Source organism: Anomaloglossus baeobatrachus, chromosome 10, assembly GCF_048569485.1.
Source record: "Anomaloglossus baeobatrachus isolate aAnoBae1 chromosome 10, aAnoBae1.hap1, whole genome shotgun sequence".
Classification (NCBI taxonomy): Eukaryota; Metazoa; Chordata; class Amphibia; order Anura; family Aromobatidae; genus Anomaloglossus; species Anomaloglossus baeobatrachus.
Window position 1 is genome coordinate 45,622,179 of NC_134362.1, and position 22,938 is coordinate 45,645,116.

Here is a 22,938-nt window from a genome sequence, read left to right on the forward strand (position 1 = left end):
CTGCGCACTCTCCATCGTGCTCCATCCCCCATGCTGCGCACTCCCCATCGTGCTCCATTCCCCATGCTGCGCACTCCCCATCGTGCTCCATCCCCCATGCTGCGCACCCCCCATCGTGCTCCATCCCCCATGCTGCGCACCCCCCATCGTGCTCCATCCCCCATGCTGCGCACCCCCCATCGTGCTCCATCCCCCATGCTGCGCACCCTCCATCGTGCTCCATCCCCCATGCTGCGCACCCCCCATCGTGCTACATCCCCATGCTGCGCATCCCCCATCGTGCTAGATCCCCCATGCTGCGCACCCCCCATCGTGCTCCATCCCCCATGCTGCGCACCCCCCATCGTGCTACATCCCCCATGCTGCGCACCCCCCATCGTGCTACATCCCCCATGCTGCGCACCCCCCATCGTGCTACATCCCCCATGCTGCGCACCCTCCATCGTGCTACATCCCCCATGCTGCGCACCCCCCATCGTGCTACATCCCCCATGCTGCGCACCCCCCATCGTGCTCCATCCCCCATGCTGCGCACTCCCCATCGTGCTCCATCCCCCATGCTGCGCACTCCCCATCGTGCTTCATCCCCCATGCTGCGCACTCCCCATCGTGCTTCATCCCCCATGCTGCGCACTCCCCATCGTGCTACATCCCCCATGCTGCGCACCCCATCGTGCTACATCCCCCATGCTGCACACTCCCCATCGTGCTACATCCACCATGCTATAATAGTTCTCCTATTATACTCAGAGAGGAGTATAATAGAAGGACTATAATAGGAGGAGTAGTCCTGGGGGGAGAGGAGTATAATTCCGGCTCCCTGCACATGTGTACCGGGAGCTGGTATACGCTGGTAACTATGATACACATTGGGTAACTAAGGGACCTTAGTTACCCGATGTGTATAATGGTTACCAGCGTCCACCGGCTCCGTCACGATCCCAGCAGCGCAAGGATATGTCTGGCGATGCGTGCGCAGGGCCGGGGCGAGCGGCCAATCCGTGCAGGGGGCGGGGCCAGGCCGAGGCGAGCTACCAATCCGTGGTGGGGGGCGGGGCCAGGCCGAGGCAGCGGCCAATCAGACGCTTGTCACCGTAAGGACACTATTTTGGATATATATAAAAAAATTGCCTTATTCTGTCTCTGTCTGTCTTCAAAATTGTGTCCTTACGGTGACACAAAGCTGATTGGCCGCTGGGCTCGCCATGGCCCCGCCCCCCCGCACGGATTGGCCGCTCGCCCAGGCTGCGCCCCCACACGGTTTGGCCGGCCGCTCGTTCAGGCTACGCCCCTCCCCCACAGATTGGCCTCTCGCCCCGGCACCCTGCAGGCATTGGCAACTCGGCCACGCCCCGCCCCCTCACGCAATGCACGCTAGCTCTGGCCCCGCCCCCCCACGCATTCCCCGAACCGACACGGTCACGGAGCCATGACTCCCAGGTGAGTACTGTACCCCCGGGAGCCCACATCAGCGTACGCCGCCAAACCAGCCGACACATACCCTCGCATTGCTGGGGCTGGCCGGCGTATGCTGGTGTGGGCTCCCGTGCGAGCGGGGGACGAGATACACTGGTAACCATGCTAGCATAGTTACCAGCGCATCAAGGTCCTGCAGCGGCGGAACATACACACACGCACGCACATAACAACAGCGCACACACACACACACACACATCAGATCACACTCACTCTCACACACACCTCACACACACATCACATCGCATCCACACACTCCCAACATCCTGGGATATCGCTTGCTTCTCGGCGGCGATACTGTGCTGTGAGCTTTCAGGACCTGCCGGAGGATCACATGGCCAGAAGCATGTGGTATCTCCGGATGTTGTGAGTGTGAGCGCGTATGTGCAATATCGTAAATGTGTGTGTGCGTGAGTGTATGCGATCGGATCTGTGAGTGTCAGCAGAGGAGCACGGCGTGCTGGAGGAGGCTGGGAGGAGAGAGGCTGATCCTGGGGAAGGCTGGGATGGGGAGGCTGAGAGAAGAGAGGCTGATGCTGGGGAAGGCTGAGGCTGGGGTAGGCTGGGAGGAGAGAGGCTGATGCTGGGGACCGAAAAGGCTGATGCTGGGAGGAGAGAGGCTGATGCTGGGGGAGGCTGAGGCTGGGGTAGGCTGGGAGGAGAGAGGCTGATGCTGGAAGGAGAGAGGCTGATGCTGGGAGGAGAGAGGCTGATGCTGGGGACAGAAAAGGCTGATGCTGGGAGGAGAGAGGCTGATGCTGGGGACAGAAAAGGCTGATGCTGGGATGAGAGAGGCTGATGCTGGGATGAGAGAGGCTGATGCTGGGATGAGAGAGGCTGATGCTGGGATGAGAGAGGCTGATGCTGGGATGAGAGAGGCTGATGCTGGGATGAGAGAGGCTGATGCTGGGATGAGAGAGGCTGATGCTGGGATGAGAGAGGCTGATGCTGGGATGAGAGAGGCTGATGCTGGGATGAGAGAGGCTGATGCTGGGATGAGAGAGGCTGATGCTGGGATGAGAGAGGCTGATGCTGGGAGGAGAGAGGCTGATGCTGGGAGGAGAGAGGCTGATGCTGGGAGGAGAGAGGCTGATGCTGGGAGGAGAGAGGCTGATGCTGGGAGGAGAGAGGCTGATGCTGGGAGGAGAGAGGCTGATGCTGGGAGGAGAGAGGCTGATGCTGGGAGGAGAGAGGCTGATGCTGGGGGAGGCTGAGGCTGGGGTAGGCTGGGAGGAGAGAGGCTGATGCTGGGGACAGAAAAGGCTGATGCTGGGAGGAGAGAGGCTGATGCTGGGGACAGAAAAGGCTGATGCTGGGATGAGAGAGGCTGATGCTGGGATGAGAGAGGCTGATGCTGGGATGAGAGAGGCTGATGCTGGGATGAGAGAGGCTGATGCTGGGATGAGAGAGGCTGATGCTGGGATGAGAGAGGCTGATGCTGGGATGAGAGAGGCTGATGCTGGGATGAGAGAGGCTGATGCTGGGAGGAGAGAGGCTGATGCTGGGAGGAGAGAGGCTGATGCTGGGAGGAGAGAGGCTGATGCTGGGAGGAGAGAGGCTGATGCTGGGAGGAGAGAGGCTGATGCTGGGAGGAGAGAGGCTGATGCTGGGAGGAGAGAGGCTGATGCTGGGAGGAGAGAGGCTGATGCTGGGAGGAGAGAGGCTGATGCTGGGAGGAGAGAGGCTGATGCTGGGAGGAGAGAGGCTGATGCTGGGAGGAGAGAGGCTGATGCTGGGAGGAGAGAGGCTGATGCTGGGAGGAGAGAGGCTGATGCTGGGAGGAGAGAGGCTGATGCTGGGAGGAGAGAGGCTGATGCTGGGAGGAGAGAGGCTGATGCTGGGAGGAGAGAGGCTGATGCTGGGAGGAGAGAGGCTGATGCTGGGAGGAGAGAGGCTGATGCTGGGAGGAGAGAGGCTGATGCTGGGAGGAGAGAGGCTGATGCTGGGAGGAGAGAGGCTGATGCTGGGAGGAGAGAGGCTGATGCTGGGAGGAGAGAGGCTGATGCTGGGAGGAGAGAGGCTGATGCTGGGAGGAGAGAGGCTGATGCTGGGAGGAGAGAGGCTGATGCTGGGGACAGAAAAGGCTGATGCTGGGGACAGAAAAGGCTGATGCTGGGAGGAGAGAGGCTGATGCTGGGAGGAGAGAGGCTGATGCTGGGAGGAGAGAGGCTGATGCTGGGGACAGAGAGGCTGATGCTGGGGACAGAGAGGCTGATGCTGGGGACAGAGAGGCTGATGCTGGGGACAGAGAGGCTGATGCTGTGGGTAGAGAGGCTGATGCTGTGGGTAGAGAGGCTGATGCTGTGGGTAGAGAGGCTGATGCTGTGGGTAGAGAGGCTGATGCTGGGAGGAGAGAGGCTGATGCTGCGGGCAGAGAGGCTGATGCTGGTGCAGCATGGGGGATGGAGCACGATGGGGGGTGTGCAGCATGGCGGATGGAGCACGTTTGGGAGTGCGCAGCATGGCGGATGGAGCACGTTTGGGAGTGCGCAGCATGGCGGATGGAACACGTTTGGGAGTGCGCAGCATGCCGGATGGAACACGTTTGGGAGTGCGCAGCATGCCGGATGGAGCACGTTTGGGAGTGCGCAGCATGGCGGATGGAGCACGTTTGGGAGTGCGCAGCATGGGGGATGCAGCACGATGGGGAGTGCGCAGCATGGCGGATGGACCACGTTTGGGAGTGCGCAGCATGGCGGATGGACCACGTTTGGGAGTGCGCAGCATGGCCGATGGAGCACGTTTGGGAGTGCGCAGCATGGCGGATGGAGCACGATGGGGAGTGCGCTGCATGGGGGATGGAGCACGATGGGGAGTGCGCTGCATGGGGGATGGAGCACGATGGAAAGTGCACACCTCCCCCCAACACACACACACACACACACGCGCGCGCACTGCACAACACGCCACACACACACACACTGGGAACCACAAACAACTGCCCTACACAGACACCCACACACACAGACAACGCTGCACACACACAACACCCAACACACAAACACCACGGCACACACAAATATACGCACATGCCGCACAACACACACATTGCACAAAACATACCTCCCCCAAAACACACCACGCACACACAAACCGCGCAACACACACACACACAACACTACAGACACACAGCGCTCCACAAACAACGCAACACACATACAACACCGATCTCACCCCCCCGTCACACCCAGACAACACCCAGAACATGTACAGCACCCTACACAAACACTTGGTAACTACACACAACAACATATATATATATATATTATATATATAACAAAAATCATACATGAACTACACAATACGTAAATTCTAGAATACCCGATGCGTAGAATCGGGTCACCTTCTAGTGTGTATGTATATGTATGTATGTATGTATGTATATGTGTATATATATATATATATATATATATATATATATATATATATATATATATATATATATATATATATATATATATATATATATATATATATATATATATATATATATATAATATAATATTATACATTTTTCTTTGTCGTTCCTAATTGGGAGACCCAGACAATTGGGTGTATAGCTATGCCTCCGGAGGCCACACAAAGTATTACACTAAAAGTGTAAAGCCCCTCCCCTTCAGCTTATACACCCCCCGTACTGCTACGGGCTCATCACATCAGTTTTTATGCTTTGTGCGAAGGAGCCCTGCTACTTGGAGGTACTCTGTGTCCCCGTGGGGACCGCGCACAGCAACACTCCAGCATTGCTGGGTGTGCTAGTGCACCGGGGACAGCAGCGCTGGCTGCATTTGTGCCACTATACACTTCAGCGTCGCTGAGTGTATTTGTGTAGGGGGACTGCCGCGCTGACCGCCGCTGCCATGGTTATCCCTGCGGCGCGGCTGGGACTGTTAGTGCGCCGGGGACTTCCGCGCCGACCGCGCTTATACGGCGGCCGCGCTTATAACTATAGTCCCCGGCTTCTGCGGCCTAGTCTCATTCTTTTCCCGCACCCAGCCCTGCCAGTCAGGGGAAGGGCGGGACGCTGTACAGGTCGGCAGCACTGAGGGCTGGAGCATGCTTTGCATACTCCACCCCCCTCACTCTGCACAGTGGGGCACCAGTTCCCGCACTTTTCTGGGTCACGCCCACGGCTCCCTCCTCTCCCCAGGACGCTGGCAGCCATTCCTCTCAGCTCTGCTAACGCTGGAGAGGAGAGACAAGCTCAAAGAGACCCAGGCAGGAATTCTGGTGCCCACACAAACGCTTTGCGCAGGCGGTAAGCAGCACCTGTGGTGCTGGCCCCACTAGTGCAGAAGTGTATTTATAGTTTATATGATTATAGTCTATACTTTACACTGTAGGGTGCACTGTTGATTTGTGGCTATTTACCCTCCTGTATTGCTCAGAGGAGACAACAGCATGTCGTCCACAAATAGCAAGGGTGCCATGGCACAGACTTACTATACTGCCGGCAGGTTCCACTGACCCTCATTGTGTGCAATGCTCGGCCCCTGTGGCACTTTCTCAGCCGGAGCCTCTGCTAGGGGTGGCCCAGGGAGAACCACCTGTTAACACTGTCCAGGTGACAGGGACGGAGTTTGCAGTTTTTACTGAAAGACTTTCTGAGACTATGGCTAAGATATTAGAAGCCTTGCAGTCCAGGCCGGCATCTCAAGCCAGGGACACTGTGGAATCATTGTCCCCTGGTTCCCCTCAGTTGGAACAACAATGTTCTCCCGGGGTGTCTCATGGATCCCAGGGTGAGGTCTCTGACACGGACCGCAGCCCCAGACCGACTAAGCGAGCTCGCTATGAAATTCCCTCGACATCATCACAATGTTCAGGGTCTCAGCGAGAGGACTCTCTGTATGATGAAGCGGAGGTAGCTGATCAGGATTCCGATCCTGAAGCCGCTGTCAACCTTGATACTCCTGATGGGGACGCCATAGTGAATGATCTTATTGCGTCCATCAATGAAATGTTGAATATTTCTCCCTCAGCTCCTCCAGTGGAGGAGTCAGCTTCTCAGCAGGAGAAATTCCGTTTCAGGTTTCCCAAGCGTACAGAGTATGTTTCTGGACCACTCTGACTTCAGAGAGGCAGTCCAGAAACACCGAGCTTATCCAGATAAGCGTTTTTCCAAGCGCCTTAAGGATACACGTTACCCTTTTCCCCCTGACGTGGTCAAGGGCTGGACTCAGTGTCCCAAGGTGGATCCTCCAATCTCCAGACTGGCGGCTAGATCCATAGTTGCAGTGGAAGATGGAGCTTCACTCAAGGATGCCACTGACAGACAGATGGAGCTCTGGTTGAAATCCATCTATGAAGCTATCGGCGCGTCTTTTGCTCCAACATTCGCAGCCGTATGGGCACTCCAAGCTATGTCAGCTGGTCAGGCTCAAATTGACGCACTCACGTACGTCTGCGCCGCAGGTGGCGTCCATAACCTCTCAAACGTCGGCATTTGCGTCCTACGCTATTAATGCTGTCCGGGACTCTGCGACCCGTACGGCGGTTGCAGCCGCCAATTCGGTGGTAATACGCAGGGCCTTGTGGCTGCGGGAATGGGAGGCAGATTCGGCTTCCAAAAAGTGCTTAACTGGATTGCCATTTTCTGGCGACCGTTTGTTTGGTGAGAGATTGGATGAAATCATCAAACAATCCAAGGGAAAGGAAACATCCTTACCCCAAGCCAAACCAAAAACACCCCAACAGAGGAGGGGACAGTCGAGGTTTCGGTCCTTTCGGAGTGCGGGCAGGTCACAATTCTCCTCGTCCAAAAGGCCTCAGAAGGATCAGAGGAACGCCGACGCATGGCGGTCTAAATCACGCCCTAAAAAGACCGCCGGAGGTGCCGCTACCAAGGCGGCTTCCTCATGACTTACGGCCTCCTCACACCGCATCCTCGGTCGGTGGCAAGCTCTCCCGCTTTTGCGACACCTGGCTGCCACAAGTAAAAGACCGTTGGGTGAGAGACATTTTGTCTCACGGTTACAGGATAGAGTTCAGCTCTCGTCCTCCGACTCGATTCTTCAGAACATCTCCGCCTCCCGAGCGAGCCGAGGCTCTTCTGCAGGCGGTGGGCATTCTGAAGGCAGAAGGAGTGGTGGTCCCGGTTCCTCTTCAGCAACAGGGTCACGGTTTCTACTCCAACCTGTTTGTGGTTCCAAAGAAGGACGGGTCCTTCCGTCCTGTTTTGGACCTAAAACTGCTCAACAAACACGTAAGGACCAGGCGGTTCCGGATGGAATCCCTCCGCTCCGTCATCGCCTCAATGTCCCAAGGAGATTTCCTAGCATCGATCGATATCAAGGATGCTTATTTCCACGTACCAATTGCTCCAGAGCATCAGCGCTTCTTGCGCTTCGCCATAGGAGACGAACACCTTCAGTTCGCGGCACTGCCGTTCGGCCTGGCGACAGCCCCAAGGGTTTTCACCAAGGTCATGGCTACAGTAGTTGCGGTCCTCCACTCTCAGGGTCACTCAGTGATACCTTACTTAGACGATCTGCTGGTCAAGGCACCCTCTCAAGAGGCATGCCAACACAGCCTCAACGTTACTCTGGAGATTCTCCAGAGTTTCGGGTGGATCATCAATTTTCCAAAGTCAAATCTGACACCGGTCCAATCACTGACATATCTTGGCATGGAGTTTCATACTCTTCCAGCGATAGTGAAGCTTCCGCTGGACAAACAGCGTTCACTACAGACAGGGGTACAATCTCTCCTTCAAGGTCGGTCACACCCCTTGAGGCACCTCATGCACTTCCTAGGGAAGATGGTGGCAGCAATGGAAGCAGTCCCTTTCGCGCAGTTTCACCTGTGTCCTCTTCAATGGGACATCCTACGTAAGTGGGACAGGAGGCCGACGTCCCTAGACAGGAACGTCTCCCTCTCTCAAGCAACCAAAGCTTCCCTTCGGTGGTGGCTTCTTCCCACCTCATTATCGAAAGGGAAATCCTTCCTACCCCCATCCTGGGCGGTGGTCACGACGGACGCGAGCCTGTCAGGGTGGGGAGCAGTTTTTCTCCACCACAGGGCTCAGGGTACGTGGACTCAGCAAGAGTCCTCACTTCAGATCAATGTTCTGGAGATCAGGGCAGTGTATCTTGCCCTAAAAGCGTTCCAGCAGTGGCTGGAAGGCAAGCAGATCCGAATTCAGTCGGACAACTCCACAGCGGTGGCTTACATCAACCACCAAGGTGGGACACGCAGTCGGCAAGCCTTCCAGGAAGTCCGGAGGATTCTGCTGTGGGTGGAAGCCACAGCATCCACCATATCCGCAGTTCACATCCCGGGCGTAGAAAACTGGGAAGCAGACTTTCTCAGTGGCCAGGGCATGGACGCAGGGGAATGGTCCCTTCACCCGGACGTGTTTCAGGAGATCTGTTGCCGCTGGGGGATGCCGGACGTCGACCTAATGGCGTCACGGCACAACAACAAGGTCCCAACATTCATGGCTCGATCTCAAGATCACAGAGCTCTGGCGGCAGACGCCTTAGTTCAGGATTGGTCGCAGTTTCAGCTTCCTTATGTGTTTCTTCCTCTGGCTCTGTTGCCCAGAGTGTTACGCAAGATCAGGGCCGACTGCCGCCGCGTCATCCTCGTCGCTCCAGACTGGCCGAGGAGGTCGTAGTACCCGGATCTGTGGCATCTCACGGTGGGTCAACCGTGGCCACTACCAGACCGACCAGACTTGCTGTCTCAAGGGCCGTTTTTCCATCTGAATTCTGCGGCCCTCAACCTGACTGTGTGGCCATTGAGTCCTGGATCCTAGCGTCTTCAGGATTATCTCAAGAGGTCATTGCCACTATGAGACAGGCTAGGAAACCAACGTCCGCCAAGATCTACCACAGGACGTGGAAAATATTCCTGTCGTGGTGCTCTGCTCAGGCGTTTTCTCCCTGGCCATTTGCCTTGCCCACTTTTCATCTCAATCAGGACATCTCCTTACCCTCGTTTTGTTCTCATCCAGTTCACCAATGTGAAAAGGATTTGCACTTGTTAGATCTGGTGAGAGCACTCAGACTCTACATTTCTCGTACGGCGCCCCTGCGCCGCTCCGATGCTCTCTTTGTCCTTGTCGCTGGCCAGCGTAAAGGGACACAAGCTTCCAAATCAACCCTGGCTCGGTGGATCAAGGAACCAATTCTCGAAGCTTACCGTTCCTCGGGGCTTCCGGTTCCCTCAGGACTGAAGGCCCATTCTACCAGGGCCGTGGGAGCGTCCTGGGCCTTGCGACACCAGGCTACGGCTCAGCAGATGTGTCAGGCAGCTACCTGGTCGAGCCTGCACACTTTCACGAAACACTATCAGATGCATACCTATGCTTCGGCAGATGCCAGCCTAGGTAGGCGAGTCCTTCAGGCGGCAGTTGCCCACCTGTAGGACGGAGCCGTTACGGCTCTATTATGAGGTATTATTTACCCACCCAGGGACTGCTTTTGGACGTCCCAATTGTCTGGGTCTCCCAATTAGGAGCGACAAAGAAGAAGGGAATTTTGTTTACTTACCGTAAATTCCTTTTCTTCTAGCTCCAATTGGGAGACCCAGCACCCGCCCCTGTTTTTTGTATACACATGTTGTTCATGTTAAATGGTTTCAGTTCTCAGATATTCCTTCGGATTGAATTTACTTTAAACCAGTTTATAATTTTTTCCTCCTTCTGGCTTTTGCACCAAAACTGATGAGCCCGTAGCAGTACAGGGGGTGTATAGGCTGAAGGGGAGGGGCTTTACACTTTTAGTGTAATACTTTGTGTGGCCTCCGGAGGCATAGCTATACACCCAATTGTCTGGGTCTCCCAATTGGAGCTAGAAGAAAAGGAATTTACGGTAAGTAAACAAAACTCCCTTCTTTTTTTTATATATATATATATATATATATATATATATATATATATATATATATATATATATATTTTATACATTTTTTTTTTTACTTTACTATTTTTTTTTTTTTACTTTCCTTATTTTTATTTTTGTAACACAGGCGTCCTTGATGAAGATGATTCAGATGTCTTAGTAAATGTAAATATGATAGACAAAGAAAAAGCAGCCAAAAATGTGGAACTTAAGAAAAAAAGGCCTGATTACAAACCCTATGAGGAAGAGGAGTCTGTCGATGACATGGTTGTGGTGAGTGTGTACAACCTTCATATTTTATTGACCTTTTTTATTTAAAGGACAAGGATGGCAGACAATGAGAAATTAAACAATGTAGCAATTTACTTCTTGTCTCTAGCTGCCTCCGTTCTCCTCCCAACCCTGCTTTTCTTTGTTTTTGTTTTTTTTTATTGCTTATTGCCAAGGGTACCATCCACCACAACTGTCTAGTGCAGTACCTACAAGCTCTTTTCTACTGAGCTTGTAAGCACTGCACCATCCATCCAAATTGTCTAGTGCAGTACCTACAAGCTCTTTTCTACTGAGCTTGTAAGCACTGCAATGATAGCCAGGATCGCAGGATGTCATTGTTTGCTCCTTATCCCACCAGTTTCAGCTTAACTGCTCTTCCAATGCTGCAGAGGCATGGCTGCTTCTATTATCAGCCTTATATTTCAGGCCATGAGATTGATTGGCATTTCAGGCCAGCAGCAATAAGGTGAGAAATGTGAGGCAGGGGAGTAGTGTGCTCCTGAATCGCAATATTGGGACAACCCCTTTTTAATTCTTTTACAATTTGGATATATTAAAATATTAGAAGATGCCTGAGCAAATGGAAGCAGAACCTATAGAGGCCACGTTAAGAAATCGTGGCTGACCAAGTGGCTTTAGGGGAAAAAAATATATAAATCAAGGCAGTTTCAGGATTGGCTCTTTGCCCAAGGATGGATAATGTGTTTTGCGGCGGTTTACCATTGTGTGGAGCAGCCGCACTGGTAATTGTGAGGTGTAGTGGTCTGTGATAAGTGGGCCGCTTGTTTGACAAAATCTTGGTGCCAGTGTTGCTTTGCCCTTTTAGGACACCTAGGTTGAAATCCATTGCTTATACTAATGATGTGACCGCAAGGTCTTTAGTGACATAACCACTTTAACCCCTCAGGCATACGGTGAACTTATTGCTGATGGAATATATTTTTATATATCTTTCATTTAGTTCCGACACAAGTCTGTACTTTCTAAGTACGATGAGGAGATAGAAGGGGAAAAGAAGAAATCATTCCGCTTGGAAAGTGGGGGCACAGCCGATGGCTCCTGGGAGAGAGAACTGCAGAATATCCGTCAGACCCTACACAACCAGGCACAGTCTCTAGACGTTCCCGCCTTGAGGATCGCATCTGAGTACTACACATCAGAGGAAATGGTGAGAATATGAACTGTAAAGCTAATGCTGGTTATGCAGGACTATATCTAATATATAAAGCTGTGTGTGTGTGTGTGTGTGTGTGTGTGTGTGTGTGTGTGTGTGTGTGTGTGTGTGTGTGTGTGTGTGTGTGTATGTCCGCTAAAGGAATCCGCACCGTCGCATTTACAATCACAAAATTTTGTACAGACACCCCATGTGACTCAAGGAACGTCATAGACTATGTTTTGAGGGGAAAATTTAACCCTGTGCTTTACAGTTACCCTTCAAAAATCCTGCCTCCATTAAAGTCAATGGAGTTGCGAGCTATAGCTTATTAATAGGAGCTGTGAGTGGTTGCTATAGGAACAAAGGAAATTATTAGTATAAGAAGCTTATGTGTGAGGTAATAAGATGTCAGTGAGGTGACGGATAGAGAGAGACAGAAAGACAGAGGCAGACAGGGAAAGAGGCGCAGACAGTCAAAGAGGCGCAGACAGTCAAAGAGGCGCAGACAGTCAAAGAGGCGCAGACAGTCAAAGAGGCGCAGACAGTCAAAGAGGCGCAGACAGTCAAAGAGGCGCAGACAGTCAAAGAGGCGCAGACAGTCAAAGAGGCGCAGACAGTCAAAGAGGCGCAGACAGTCAAAGAGGCGCAGACAGTCAAAGAGGCGCAGACAGTCAAAGAGGCGCAGACAGTCAAAGAGGCGCAGACAGTCAAAGAGGCGCAGACAGTCAAAGAGGCGCAGACAGTCAAAGAGGCGCAGACAGTCAAAGAGGCGCAGACAGTCAAAGAGGCGCAGACAGTCAAAGAGGCGCAGACAGTCAAAGAGGCGCAGACAGTCAAAGAGGCGCAGACAGTCAAAGAGGCGCAGACAGTCAAAGAGGCGCAGACAGTCAAAGAGGCGCAGACAGTCAAAGAGGCGCAGACAGTCAAAGAGGCGCAGACAGTCAAAGAGGCGCAGACAGTCAAAGAGGCGCAGACAGTCAAAGAGGCGCAGACAGTCAAAGAGGCGCAGACAGTCAAAGAGGCGCAGACAGTCAAAGAGGCGCAGACAGTCAAAGAGGCGCAGACAGTCAAAGAGGCGCAGACAGTCAAAGAGGCGCAGACAGTCAAAGAGGCGCAGACAGTCAAAGAGGCGCAGACAGTCAAAGAGGCGCAGACAGTCAAAGAGGCGCAGACAGTCAAAGAGGCGCAGACAGTCAAAGAGGCGCAGACAGTCAAAGAGGCGCAGACAGTCAAAGAGGCGCAGACAGTCAAAGAGGCGCAGACAGTCAAAGAGGCGCAGACAGTCAAAGAGGCGCAGACAGTCAAAGAGGCGCAGACAGTCAAAGAGGCGCAGACAGTCAAAGAGGCGCAGACAGTCAAAGAGGCGCAGACAGTCAAAGAGGCGCAGACAGTCAAAGAGGCGCAGACAGTCAAAGAGGCGCAGACAGTCAAAGAGGCGCAGACAGTCAAAGAGGCGCAGACAGTCAAAGAGGCGCAGACAGTCAAAGAGGCGCAGACAGTCAAAGAGGCGCAGACAGTCAAAGAGGCGCAGACAGTCAAAGAGGCGCAGACAGTCAAAGAGGCGCAGACAGTCAAAGAGGCGCAGACAGTCAAAGAGGCGCAGACAGTCAAAGAGGCGCAGACAGTCAAAGAGGCGCAGACAGTCAAAGAGGCGCAGACAGTCAAAGAGGCGCAGACAGTCAAAGAGGCGCAGACAGTCAAAGAGGCGCAGACAGTCAAAGAGGCGCAGACAGTCAAAGAGGCGCAGACAGTCAAAGAGGCGCAGACAGTCAAAGAGGCGCAGACAGTCAAAGAGGCGCAGACAGTCAAAGAGGCGCAGACAGTCAAAGAGGCGCAGACAGTCAAAGAGGCGCAGACAGTCAAAGAGGCGCAGACAGTCAAAGAGGCGCAGACAGTCAAAGAGGCGCAGACAGTCAAAGAGGCGCAGACAGTCAAAGAGGCGCAGACAGTCAAAGAGGCGCAGACAGTCAAAGAGGCGCAGACAGTCAAAGAGGCGCAGACAGTCAAAGAGGCGCAGACAGTCAAAGAGGCGCAGACAGTCAAAGAGGCGCAGACAGTCAAAGAGGCGCAGACAGTCAAAGAGGCGCAGACAGTCAAAGAGGCGCAGACAGTCAAAGAGGCGCAGACAGTCAAAGAGGCGCAGACAGTCAAAGAGGCGCAGACAGTCAAAGAGGCGCAGACAGTCAAAGAGGCGCAGACAGTCAAAGAGGCGCAGACAGTCAAAGAGGCGCAGACAGTCAAAGAGGCGCAGACAGTCAAAGAGGCGCAGACAGTCAAAGAGGCGCAGACAGTCAAAGAGGCGCAGACAGTCAAAGAGGCGCAGACAGTCAAAGAGGCGCAGACAGTCAAAGAGGCGCAGACAGTCAAAGAGGCGCAGACAGTCAAAGAGGCGCAGACAGTCAAAGAGGCGCAGACAGTCAAAGAGGCGCAGACAGTCAAAGAGGCGCAGACAGTCAAAGAGGCGCAGACAGTCAAAGAGGCGCAGACAGTCAAAGAGGCGCAGACAGTCAAAGAGGCGCAGACAGTCAAAGAGGCGCAGACAGTCAAAGAGGCGCAGACAGTCAAAGAGGCGCAGACAGTCAAAGAGGCGCAGACAGTCAAAGAGGCGCAGACAGTCAAAGAGGCGCAGACAGTCAAAGAGGCGCAGACAGTCAAAGAGGCGCAGACAGTCAAAGAGGCGCAGACAGTCAAAGAGGCGCAGACAGTCAAAGAGGCGCAGACAGTCAAAGAGGCGCAGACAGTCAAAGAGGCGCAGACAGTCAAAGAGGCGCAGACAGTCAAAGAGGCGCAGACAGTCAAGGAAAGACACACAGAGGGACAGAGACAGTTACTATCCCGGGCAACGCCGGGTACTACAGCTAATATATATATTAAAATAAATAATAACATTTATTTAGAAAATATTTTTATTTATTTTTTTTTTTTTTTTACTATGGGCTCAAGAACTTACAGGCAGGTAGTTAGCACCTACTGACCTTTTGTATCTGGCGCTGATCTCTGTTGGCACAAAGCGTTCAATGACTGTTCCTGCCGGCGATTGAGCGACTTTGCTGACCTCGCATTAACAGAGCGATGGCTTCTCATTTGTTCCGTTATCTGGGTATGACTGCCGATGTCATGCTGATTAATAACCGACTCCCTACTGCCTAACTGCGGGGAGCCGGCTGTCAATCAGCATGACGTCGGTTAAAAGTGCTGGAAGAGTCTGTAAGTGCAAATAGGGTCTTATCCTAAAACACTTAGCAAAAGTGCTGTAAGGAGTAGACTCACCTGGTGCGGTTGTGAGAGTCCCAACCACTGTAATGGTGTAAATACGGCTGCAGCAGAACCCACGTGGAGCTGCAGTTCAAATTTGGAGAGAAAAGGGTTAATAAACCGTGCTGCCGTAGAAAGGAGGATCCATGTAGAAGAAAATATTTTTTCTTTGTCGCTCCATTGGGAGACCCAGACAATTGGGTGTATAGCTTCTGCCTCCGGAGGCCACACAAAGTATTACACTTTAAAAAGTGTAACCCCTCCCCTCTGCCTATACACCCTCCCGTGCATCACGGGCTCCTCAGTTTTATGCTTTGTGTGGAAGGAGGCACACATCCACTCATGCATTCTCAACTTAGTTATGTCGGTTGGAAGAAAAGAGGGCCCCCACGGGGCCCCCGGCATGTTCCCTTCTCACCCCACTACGTCGGCGGTGTTGTTAAGGTTGAAGTACCCATTGCGGGTACAGAGGCTGGAGCCACATGCCGTCTCCTTCACCATCCCTTAAGCGGCTCTGGGAGAAGTGGGATCCTAAGCGGTCATCCATTTGCTGGGACCGTGCTCCATCCGCAGCCCCTGTGGGAACCTGCCGGACCGGAGCCTCTTCAACCTCAGGGACCGGGCCCTGCAACTCAGAGGTACTCTGTGTCCCCATGGGGACTGTGCAGGGAGCGCACCTTCTTCCCGGAAGCCGCGGCGGCTGCTGAATTCAGGAGGCCGGTGGACTTCCGCGCCGACCGTGCCTGCTTGTCGGGCGCGGTCTCAAATTTAGTCCCCGGCTTCATCGCGGCCTAGTCGCAAAAATCCCGCCCCCGGGCCTGCCTGTCAGGGTTAAGGGCGGGATTACCGACCTGACGTCGGATGTGAGGGCTGGAGCATCCTGCATGTTTCCTCCCCCCTCACTGATCCAAGGCAGGGAATCTGGAGGACACACTCCGCTCGTTAGCGGTCGGTAAGCCACACCGGTCACCCGGTGCTGGTCCCCCTAGGGTGCCGGATTAGATACGTATATATCTATATCTATCTGTTCGGTGGGCTGTATACCCCTTTCCCATATACCCTCAGTGATCACTCTCCTAGGAGACAACAGCATGTCGTCCACAAGGAGCAAAGCTGCTAAGGCACAGGGTTTTTCTTTGTCGCTCCTAATTGGGAGACCCAGACAATTGGGTGTATAGCTATGCCTCCGGAGGCCACACAAAGTATTACACTAAAAGTGTAAAGCCCCTCCCCTTCAGCCTATACACCCCCCGTACTGCTACGGGCTCATCAGTTTTTATGCTTTGTGCGAAGGAGGTCAGACATCCACGCATAGCTCCACAGCTTAGTCAGCAGCAGCTGCTGACTATGTCGGATGGAAGAAAAGAGGGCCCATAACAGGGCCCCCAGCATGCTCCCTTCTCACCCCACTCTTGTCGGCGGTGTTGTTAAGGTTGAGGTATCCATTGCGGGTACGGAGGCTGGAGCCCACATGCTGCTTTCCTTCCCCATCCCTCAATTAGGGCTCTGGGTGAAGTGGGATCCCATCGGTCTCCAGGCACAGGAGACCGTGCTCCATCCACAGCTCCTGAGGACCCTGCTGGATAGGAGCCGAGTATCGTTCAGGGACATGGCTCTGCTACTTGGAGGTACTCTGTGTCCCCGTGGGGACAGCGCACAGCAACACTCCAGCATTGCTGGGTGTGCTAGTGCACCGGGGACAGCAGCGCTGGCTGCATTTGTGCCACTATACACTTCAGCGTCGCTGAGTGTGTTTGTGTCTTTCTTCCCGCCCCCAGCCCTGCCAGTCAGGGGAAGGACGGGACGCTGTACAGGTCGGCAGCACTGAGGGCTGGAGCATGCTTTGCATACTCCACCCCCTCACTCTGCACAGTGGGGCACCAGTTCCCGCACTTTTCTGGGTCACGCCCACGGCTCCCTCCTCTCCCCAGGACGCTGGCAGCCATTCCTCTCAGCTCTGCTAACGCTGGAGAGGAGAGACAAGCTCAAAGAGACCCAGGCAGGAATTCTGGTGCCCACACAAACGCTTTGCGCAGGCGGTAAGCAGCACCTGTGGTGCTGGCCCCACTAGTGCAGAAGTGTATTTATAGTTTATATGATTATAGTCTATACTTTACACTGTAGGGTGCACTGTTGATTTGTGGCTATATACCCTCCTGTATTGCTCAGAGGAGACAACAGCATGTCGTCCACAAATAGCAAGGGTGCCATGGCACAGACTTACTATGCTGCCTGTGCAGCATGTACGGCTATACTGCCGGCAGGTTCCACTGACCCTCATTGTGTGCAATGCTCGGCCCCTGTGGCACTTTCTCAGCCAGAGCCTCTGCTAAGGGTGGCCCAGGGAGAACCACCTGTTAACACTGTCCAGGTGACAGGGACGGAGTTTGCAGTTTTTACTGAAAGACTTTCTGAGACTATGGCTAAGATATTAGAAGCCTTGCAGTCCAGGCCGGCATCTCAAGCCAGGGGCACTGTGGAATCATTGTCCCCTGGTTCCCCTCAGTTGGAACAACAATGTTCTCCCGGGGTGTCCCATGGATCCCAGGGTGAGGTCTCTGACACGGACCGCAGCCCCAGACCGACTAAGCGAGCTCGCTGGGAAATCCCCTCGACCTCATCACATTGTTCAGGGTCTCAGAAGATGAAGCGGAGGTAGCTGATCAGGATTCTGATCCTGAGGCCGCTCTCAACCTTGATACTCCTGATGGTGACGCCATAGTGAATGATCTTATCGCGTCCATACATCAAATGTTGGATTTTTCTCCCTCGGCTCCTCCAGTGGAGGAGTCAGCCTCTCAGCAGGAGAAATTCTGTTTCAGGTTTCCCAAGCGTACAAGGAGTATGTTTCTGGACCACTCTGACTTCAGAGAGGCAGTCCAGAAACACCGAGCTTGTCCAGATAAGCGTTTTTCCAAGCGCCTTAAGGATACACGTTACCCTTTCCCCCCTGACGTGGTCAAGGGCTGGACTCAGTTTCCCAAGGTGGATCCTCCAATCTCCAGACTGGCGGCTAGATCCATAGTTGCAGTGGAAGATGGAGCTTCACTCAAGGATGCCACTGACAGACAGATGGAGCTCTGGTTGAAATCCATCTATGAAGCTATCGGCGCGTCTTTTGCTCCAGCATTCGCAGCCGTATGGGCACTCCAAGCTATCTCAGCTGGTCAGGCGCAAATTGACGCACTCACACGTACGTCTGTGCCGCAGGTGGCGTCCATAACCTCTCAAACGTCGGCATTTGCGTCCTACGCTATTAATGCTGTCCTGGACTCTGCGACCCGTACGGCGGTTGCAGCCGTCAATTCGGTGGCAATACGCAGGGCCTTGTGGCTGCGGGAATGGAAGGCAGATTCGGCTTCCAAAAAGTGCTTAACTGGATTGCCATTTTCTGGCGACCGTTTGTTTGGTGAGAGATTGGATGAAATCATCAAACAATCCAAGGGAAAGGAAACATCCTTACCCCAGGCCAAACCAAAAACACCCCAACAGAGGAGGGGACAGTCGAGGTTTCGGTCCTTTCGGGGTACGGGCAGGTCCCAATTCTCCTCGTCCAAAAGGCCTCAGAAGGATCAGAGGAACTCCGACGCATGGCGGTCTAAATCACGCCCTAAAAAGACCGCCGGAGGTGCCGCTACCAAGGCGGCTTCCTCATGACTTACGGCCTCCTCACACCGCATCCTCGGTCGGTGGCAGGCTCTCCCGCTTTTGCGACACCTGGCTGCCACAAGTAAAAGACCGTTGGGTGAGAGACATTTTGTCTCACGGTTACAGGATAGAGTTCAGCTCTCGTCCTCCGACTCGATTCTTCAGAACATCTCCGCCTCCCGAGCGAGCCGAGGCTCTTCTGCAGGCGGTGGGCATTCTGAAGGCAGAAGGAGTGGTGGTCCCGGTTCCTCTTCAGCAACAGGGTCACGGTTTCTACTCCAACCTGTTTGTGGTTCCAAAGAAGGACGGGTCCTTCCGTCCTGTTTTGGACCTAAAACTGCTCAACAAACACGTAAGGACCAGGCGGTTCCGGATGGAATCCCTCCGCTCCGTCATCGCCTCAATGTCCCAAGGAGATTTCCTAGCATCGATCGATATCAAGGATGCTTATCTCCACGTACCAATTGCTCCAGAGCATCAGCGCTTCTTGCGCTTCGCCATAGGAGACGAACACCTTCAGTTCGCGGCACTGCCGTTCGGCCTGGCGACAGCCCCAAGGGTTTTCACCAAGGTCATGGCTACAGTAGTTGCGGTCCTCCACTCTCAGGGTCACTCAGTGATACCTTACTTAGACGATCTGCTGGTCAAGGCACCCTCTCAAGAGGCATGCCAACACAGCCTCAACGTTACTCTGGAGATTCTCCAGAGTTTCGGGTGGATCATCAATTTTCCAAAGTCAAATCTGACACCGGTCCAATCACTGACATATCTTGGCATGGAGTTTCATACTCTTCCAGCGATAGTGAAGCTTCCGCTGGACAAACAGCGTTCACTACAGACAGGGGTACAATCTCTCCTTCAAGGTCGGTCACACCCCTTGAGGCGCCTCATGCACTTCCTGGGGAAGATGGTGGCAGCAATGGAAGCAGTTCCTTTCGCGCAGTTTCACCTGCGTCCTCTTCAATGGGACATCCTACGCAAGTGGGACAGGAGGCCGACGTCCCTAGACAGGAACGTCTCCCTCTCTCAAGCAACCAAAGCTTCCCTTCGGTGGTGGCTTCTTCCCACCTCATTATCGAAAGGAAAATCCTTCCTACCCCCATCCTGGGCGGTGGTCACGACGGACGCGAGCCTGTCAGGGTGGGGAGCAGTTTTTCTCCACCACAGGGCTCAGGGTACGTGGACTCAGCAAGAGTCCTCACTTCAGATCAATGTTCTGGAGATCAGGGCAGTGTATCTTGCCCTAAAAGCGTTCCAGCAGTGGCTGGAAGGCAAGCAGATCCGAATTCAGTCGGACAACTCCACAGCGGTGGCTTACATCAACCACCAAGGTGGGACACGCAGTCGGCAAGCCTTCCAGGAAGTCCGGAGGATTCTGCTGTGGGTGGAAGCCACAGCATCCACCATATCCGCAGTTCACATCCCGGGCGTAGAAAACTGGGAAGCAGACTTTCTCAGTCGCCAGGGCATGGACGCAGGGGAATGGTCCCTTCACCCGGACGTGTTTCAGGAGATCTGTTGCCGCTGGGGGATGCCGGTCGTCGACCTAATGGCGTCACGGCACAACAACAAGGTCCCAACATTCATGGCTCGATCTCAAGATCACAGAGCTCTGGCGGCAGACGCCTTAGTTCAGGATTGGTCGCAGTTTCAGCTTCCTTATGTGTTTCCTCCTCTGGCTCTGTTGCCCAGAGTGTTACGCAAGATAAGGGCCGACTGCCGCCGCGCCATCCTCGTCGCTCCAGACTGGCCGAGGAGGTCGTGGTACCCGGATCTGTGGCATCTCACGGTCGGCCAACCGTGGGCACTGCCAGACCGACCAGATTTGCTATCTCAAGGGCCGTTTTTCCATCTGAATTCTGCGGCCCTCAACCTGACTGTGTGGCCATTGAGTCCTGGATCCTAGCGTCTTCAGGATTATCTCAAGAGGTCATTGCCACTATGAGACAGGCTAGGAAACCAACGTCCGCCAAGATTTCCTCCCTAAGGTGGTATCCCCTTTTCATCTCAATCAGGACATCTCCTTACCCTCGTTTTGTCCTCATCCAGTTCACCAATGTGAAAAGGATTTGCACTTGTTAGATCTGGTGAGAGCACTCAGACTCTACATTTCTCGTACGGCGCCCCTGCGCCGCTCCGATGCACTCTTTGTCCTTGTCGCTGGCCAGCGTAAAGGGACACAAGCTTCCAAATCAACCCTGGCTCGGTGGATCAAGGAACCAATTCTCGAAGCTTACCGTTCCTCGGGGCTTCCGGTTCCCTCAGGACTGAAGGCCCATTCTACCAGGGCCGTGGGAGCGTCCTGGGCCTTGCGACACCAGGCTACGGCTACCTGGTCGAGCCTGCACACTTTCACGAAACACTATCAGGTGCATACCTATGCTTCGGCAGATGCCAGCCTAGGTAGGCGAGTCCTTCAGGCGGCAGTTGCCCACCTGTAGGACGGAGCCGTTACGGCTCTATTATGAGGTATTATTTACCCACCCAGGGACTGCTTTTGGACGTCCCAATTGTCTGGGTCTCCCAATTAGGAGCGACAAAGAAGAAGGGAATTTTGTTTACTTACCGTAAATTCCTTTTCTTCTAGCTCCAATTGGGAGACCCAGCACCCGCCCCTGTTTTTGTATACACATGTTGTTCATGTTAAATGGTTTCAGTTCTCCGATATTCCTTCGGATTGAATTTACTTTAAACCAGTTTATAATTTTTTCCTCCTTCTGGCTTTTGCACCAAAACTGATGAGCCCGTAGCAGTACGGGGGGTGTATAGGCTGAAGGGGAGGGGCTTTACACTTTTAGTGTAATACTTTGTGTGGCCTCCGGAGGCATAGCTATACACCCAATTGTCTGGGTCTCCCAATTGGAGCTAGAAGAAAAGGAATTTACGGTAAGTAAACAAAATTCCCTTCTTTGTTGTAAAAAAAATTTTTTTTCTTTTCACGGCTCAACGCTATAAACGTCTGTGAAGCCCCCAGGTGTTCAAAGTGCTCACCAAACATCTAGAACAATTATTTGAGGGCTCTAGTTTCCAAAATGGGGTCACTTGTAGGGGAGCTCCATTGTTTAGGCACCTCAGGGGGTCTTCAAACCCGACATGGCGTCCGCTAACAGGTGCAGCTAATTTTGCACTCAAAAATTCAAATGGCGCTCCTTGCCTTCCGAGCACTGCTGTGTGTCCAAACATTTGATTTCCACCACATATGAGGTATCTGCGTACTCAGGAGAAAATGCACAATACATTTTATGGTGCATTTTTTCCTGTTACCCTTGTGAAAAAAAAAGCTACCTAGTTGAAGCAACCGTTTTGTGGTAAAAAAAATGTTTTTTCTTTTCACGGCTCAACGCTATAAACTTCTGTGAAGCCCCCAGGGGTTCAAAGTGCTCACCAAACATCTAGAAAAATTATTTGAGGGCTCTAGTTTCCAAAATGGGGTCACTTGTGGGGGAGCTCTATTGTTTAGGCACCTCAGGGGGTCTTCAAACCCGATATGGCGTCCGCTAATGAGTTCAGCTAATTTTGCGTTCAAAAATTCAAATGGCGCACCTTCCCTTCCGAGCTCTGCCGTGCGCCCAAACAATTGATTTTTACCACATATGGGGTATCAGCGTACTCAGGAGAACATGCACAATAAATTGTATTGTGTACTTTCTCTTTTCTCCCTTGTAAAAATGAAAATTTTATGGCTAAAGTAACATTTTTGTGTTAAAAAGTAAAATTTTCATTTTCTTCGGCGCTCCATTGGGAGACCCAGACGATTGGGTGTATAGCTACTGCCTCCGGAGGCCACACAAAGCATTACACTAAAAAGTGTAAGGCCCCTCCCCTTCTGGCTATACACCCCCAGTGGGATCACTGGCTCACCAGTTTTCTGCTTTGTGCGAAGGAGGTCAGACATCCACGCATAGCTCCACTGTTTAGTCAGCAGCAGCTGCTGACTATGTCGGATGGAAGAAAAGAGGGCCCATATGGGGTCCCCAGCATGCTCCCTTCTCACCCCACTTGCGGTTTGTAAGGTTGAGGTACCCATTGCGGGTACGGAGGCTGGAGCCCACATGCTGTTTTCCTTCCCCATCCCCCCTCAGGGCTCTGGGTGAAGTGGGATCTTACAGGTCTCCAGGCACTGAGACCGGGCTCCATCCACAGACCCAGAGAACCTGCTGGATATGGAGCTGAGTATCGTCAGGGACAGGCCCTGCTACATTAAGGTACTCTGTGTCCCCGGGCAAGCGCGCACACACACACCAGCATTGCTGGGAGTGTTAGTGCGCCGGGGGCAACAGCGCA

At 53.3% G+C, this 22,938-nt stretch overlaps 1 protein-coding gene across 1 annotated transcript in view; it reads left to right on the plus strand.

The window, feature by feature from the left end:
* The window catches only part of SART1 (spliceosome associated factor 1, recruiter of U4/U6.U5 tri-snRNP), a 149,307-nt gene that overhangs the window by 52,495 nt on the left and 73,874 nt on the right, over nt 1–22,938 (plus strand). The window contains exons 9-10 of the mRNA XM_075326488.1: nt 10,450–10,595; nt 11,557–11,763. Of these exons, the coding sequence (XP_075182603.1) occupies nt 10,450–10,595; nt 11,557–11,763 (353 nt within the window). The remainder of the gene's footprint in view (nt 1–10,449; nt 10,596–11,556; nt 11,764–22,938) is intronic.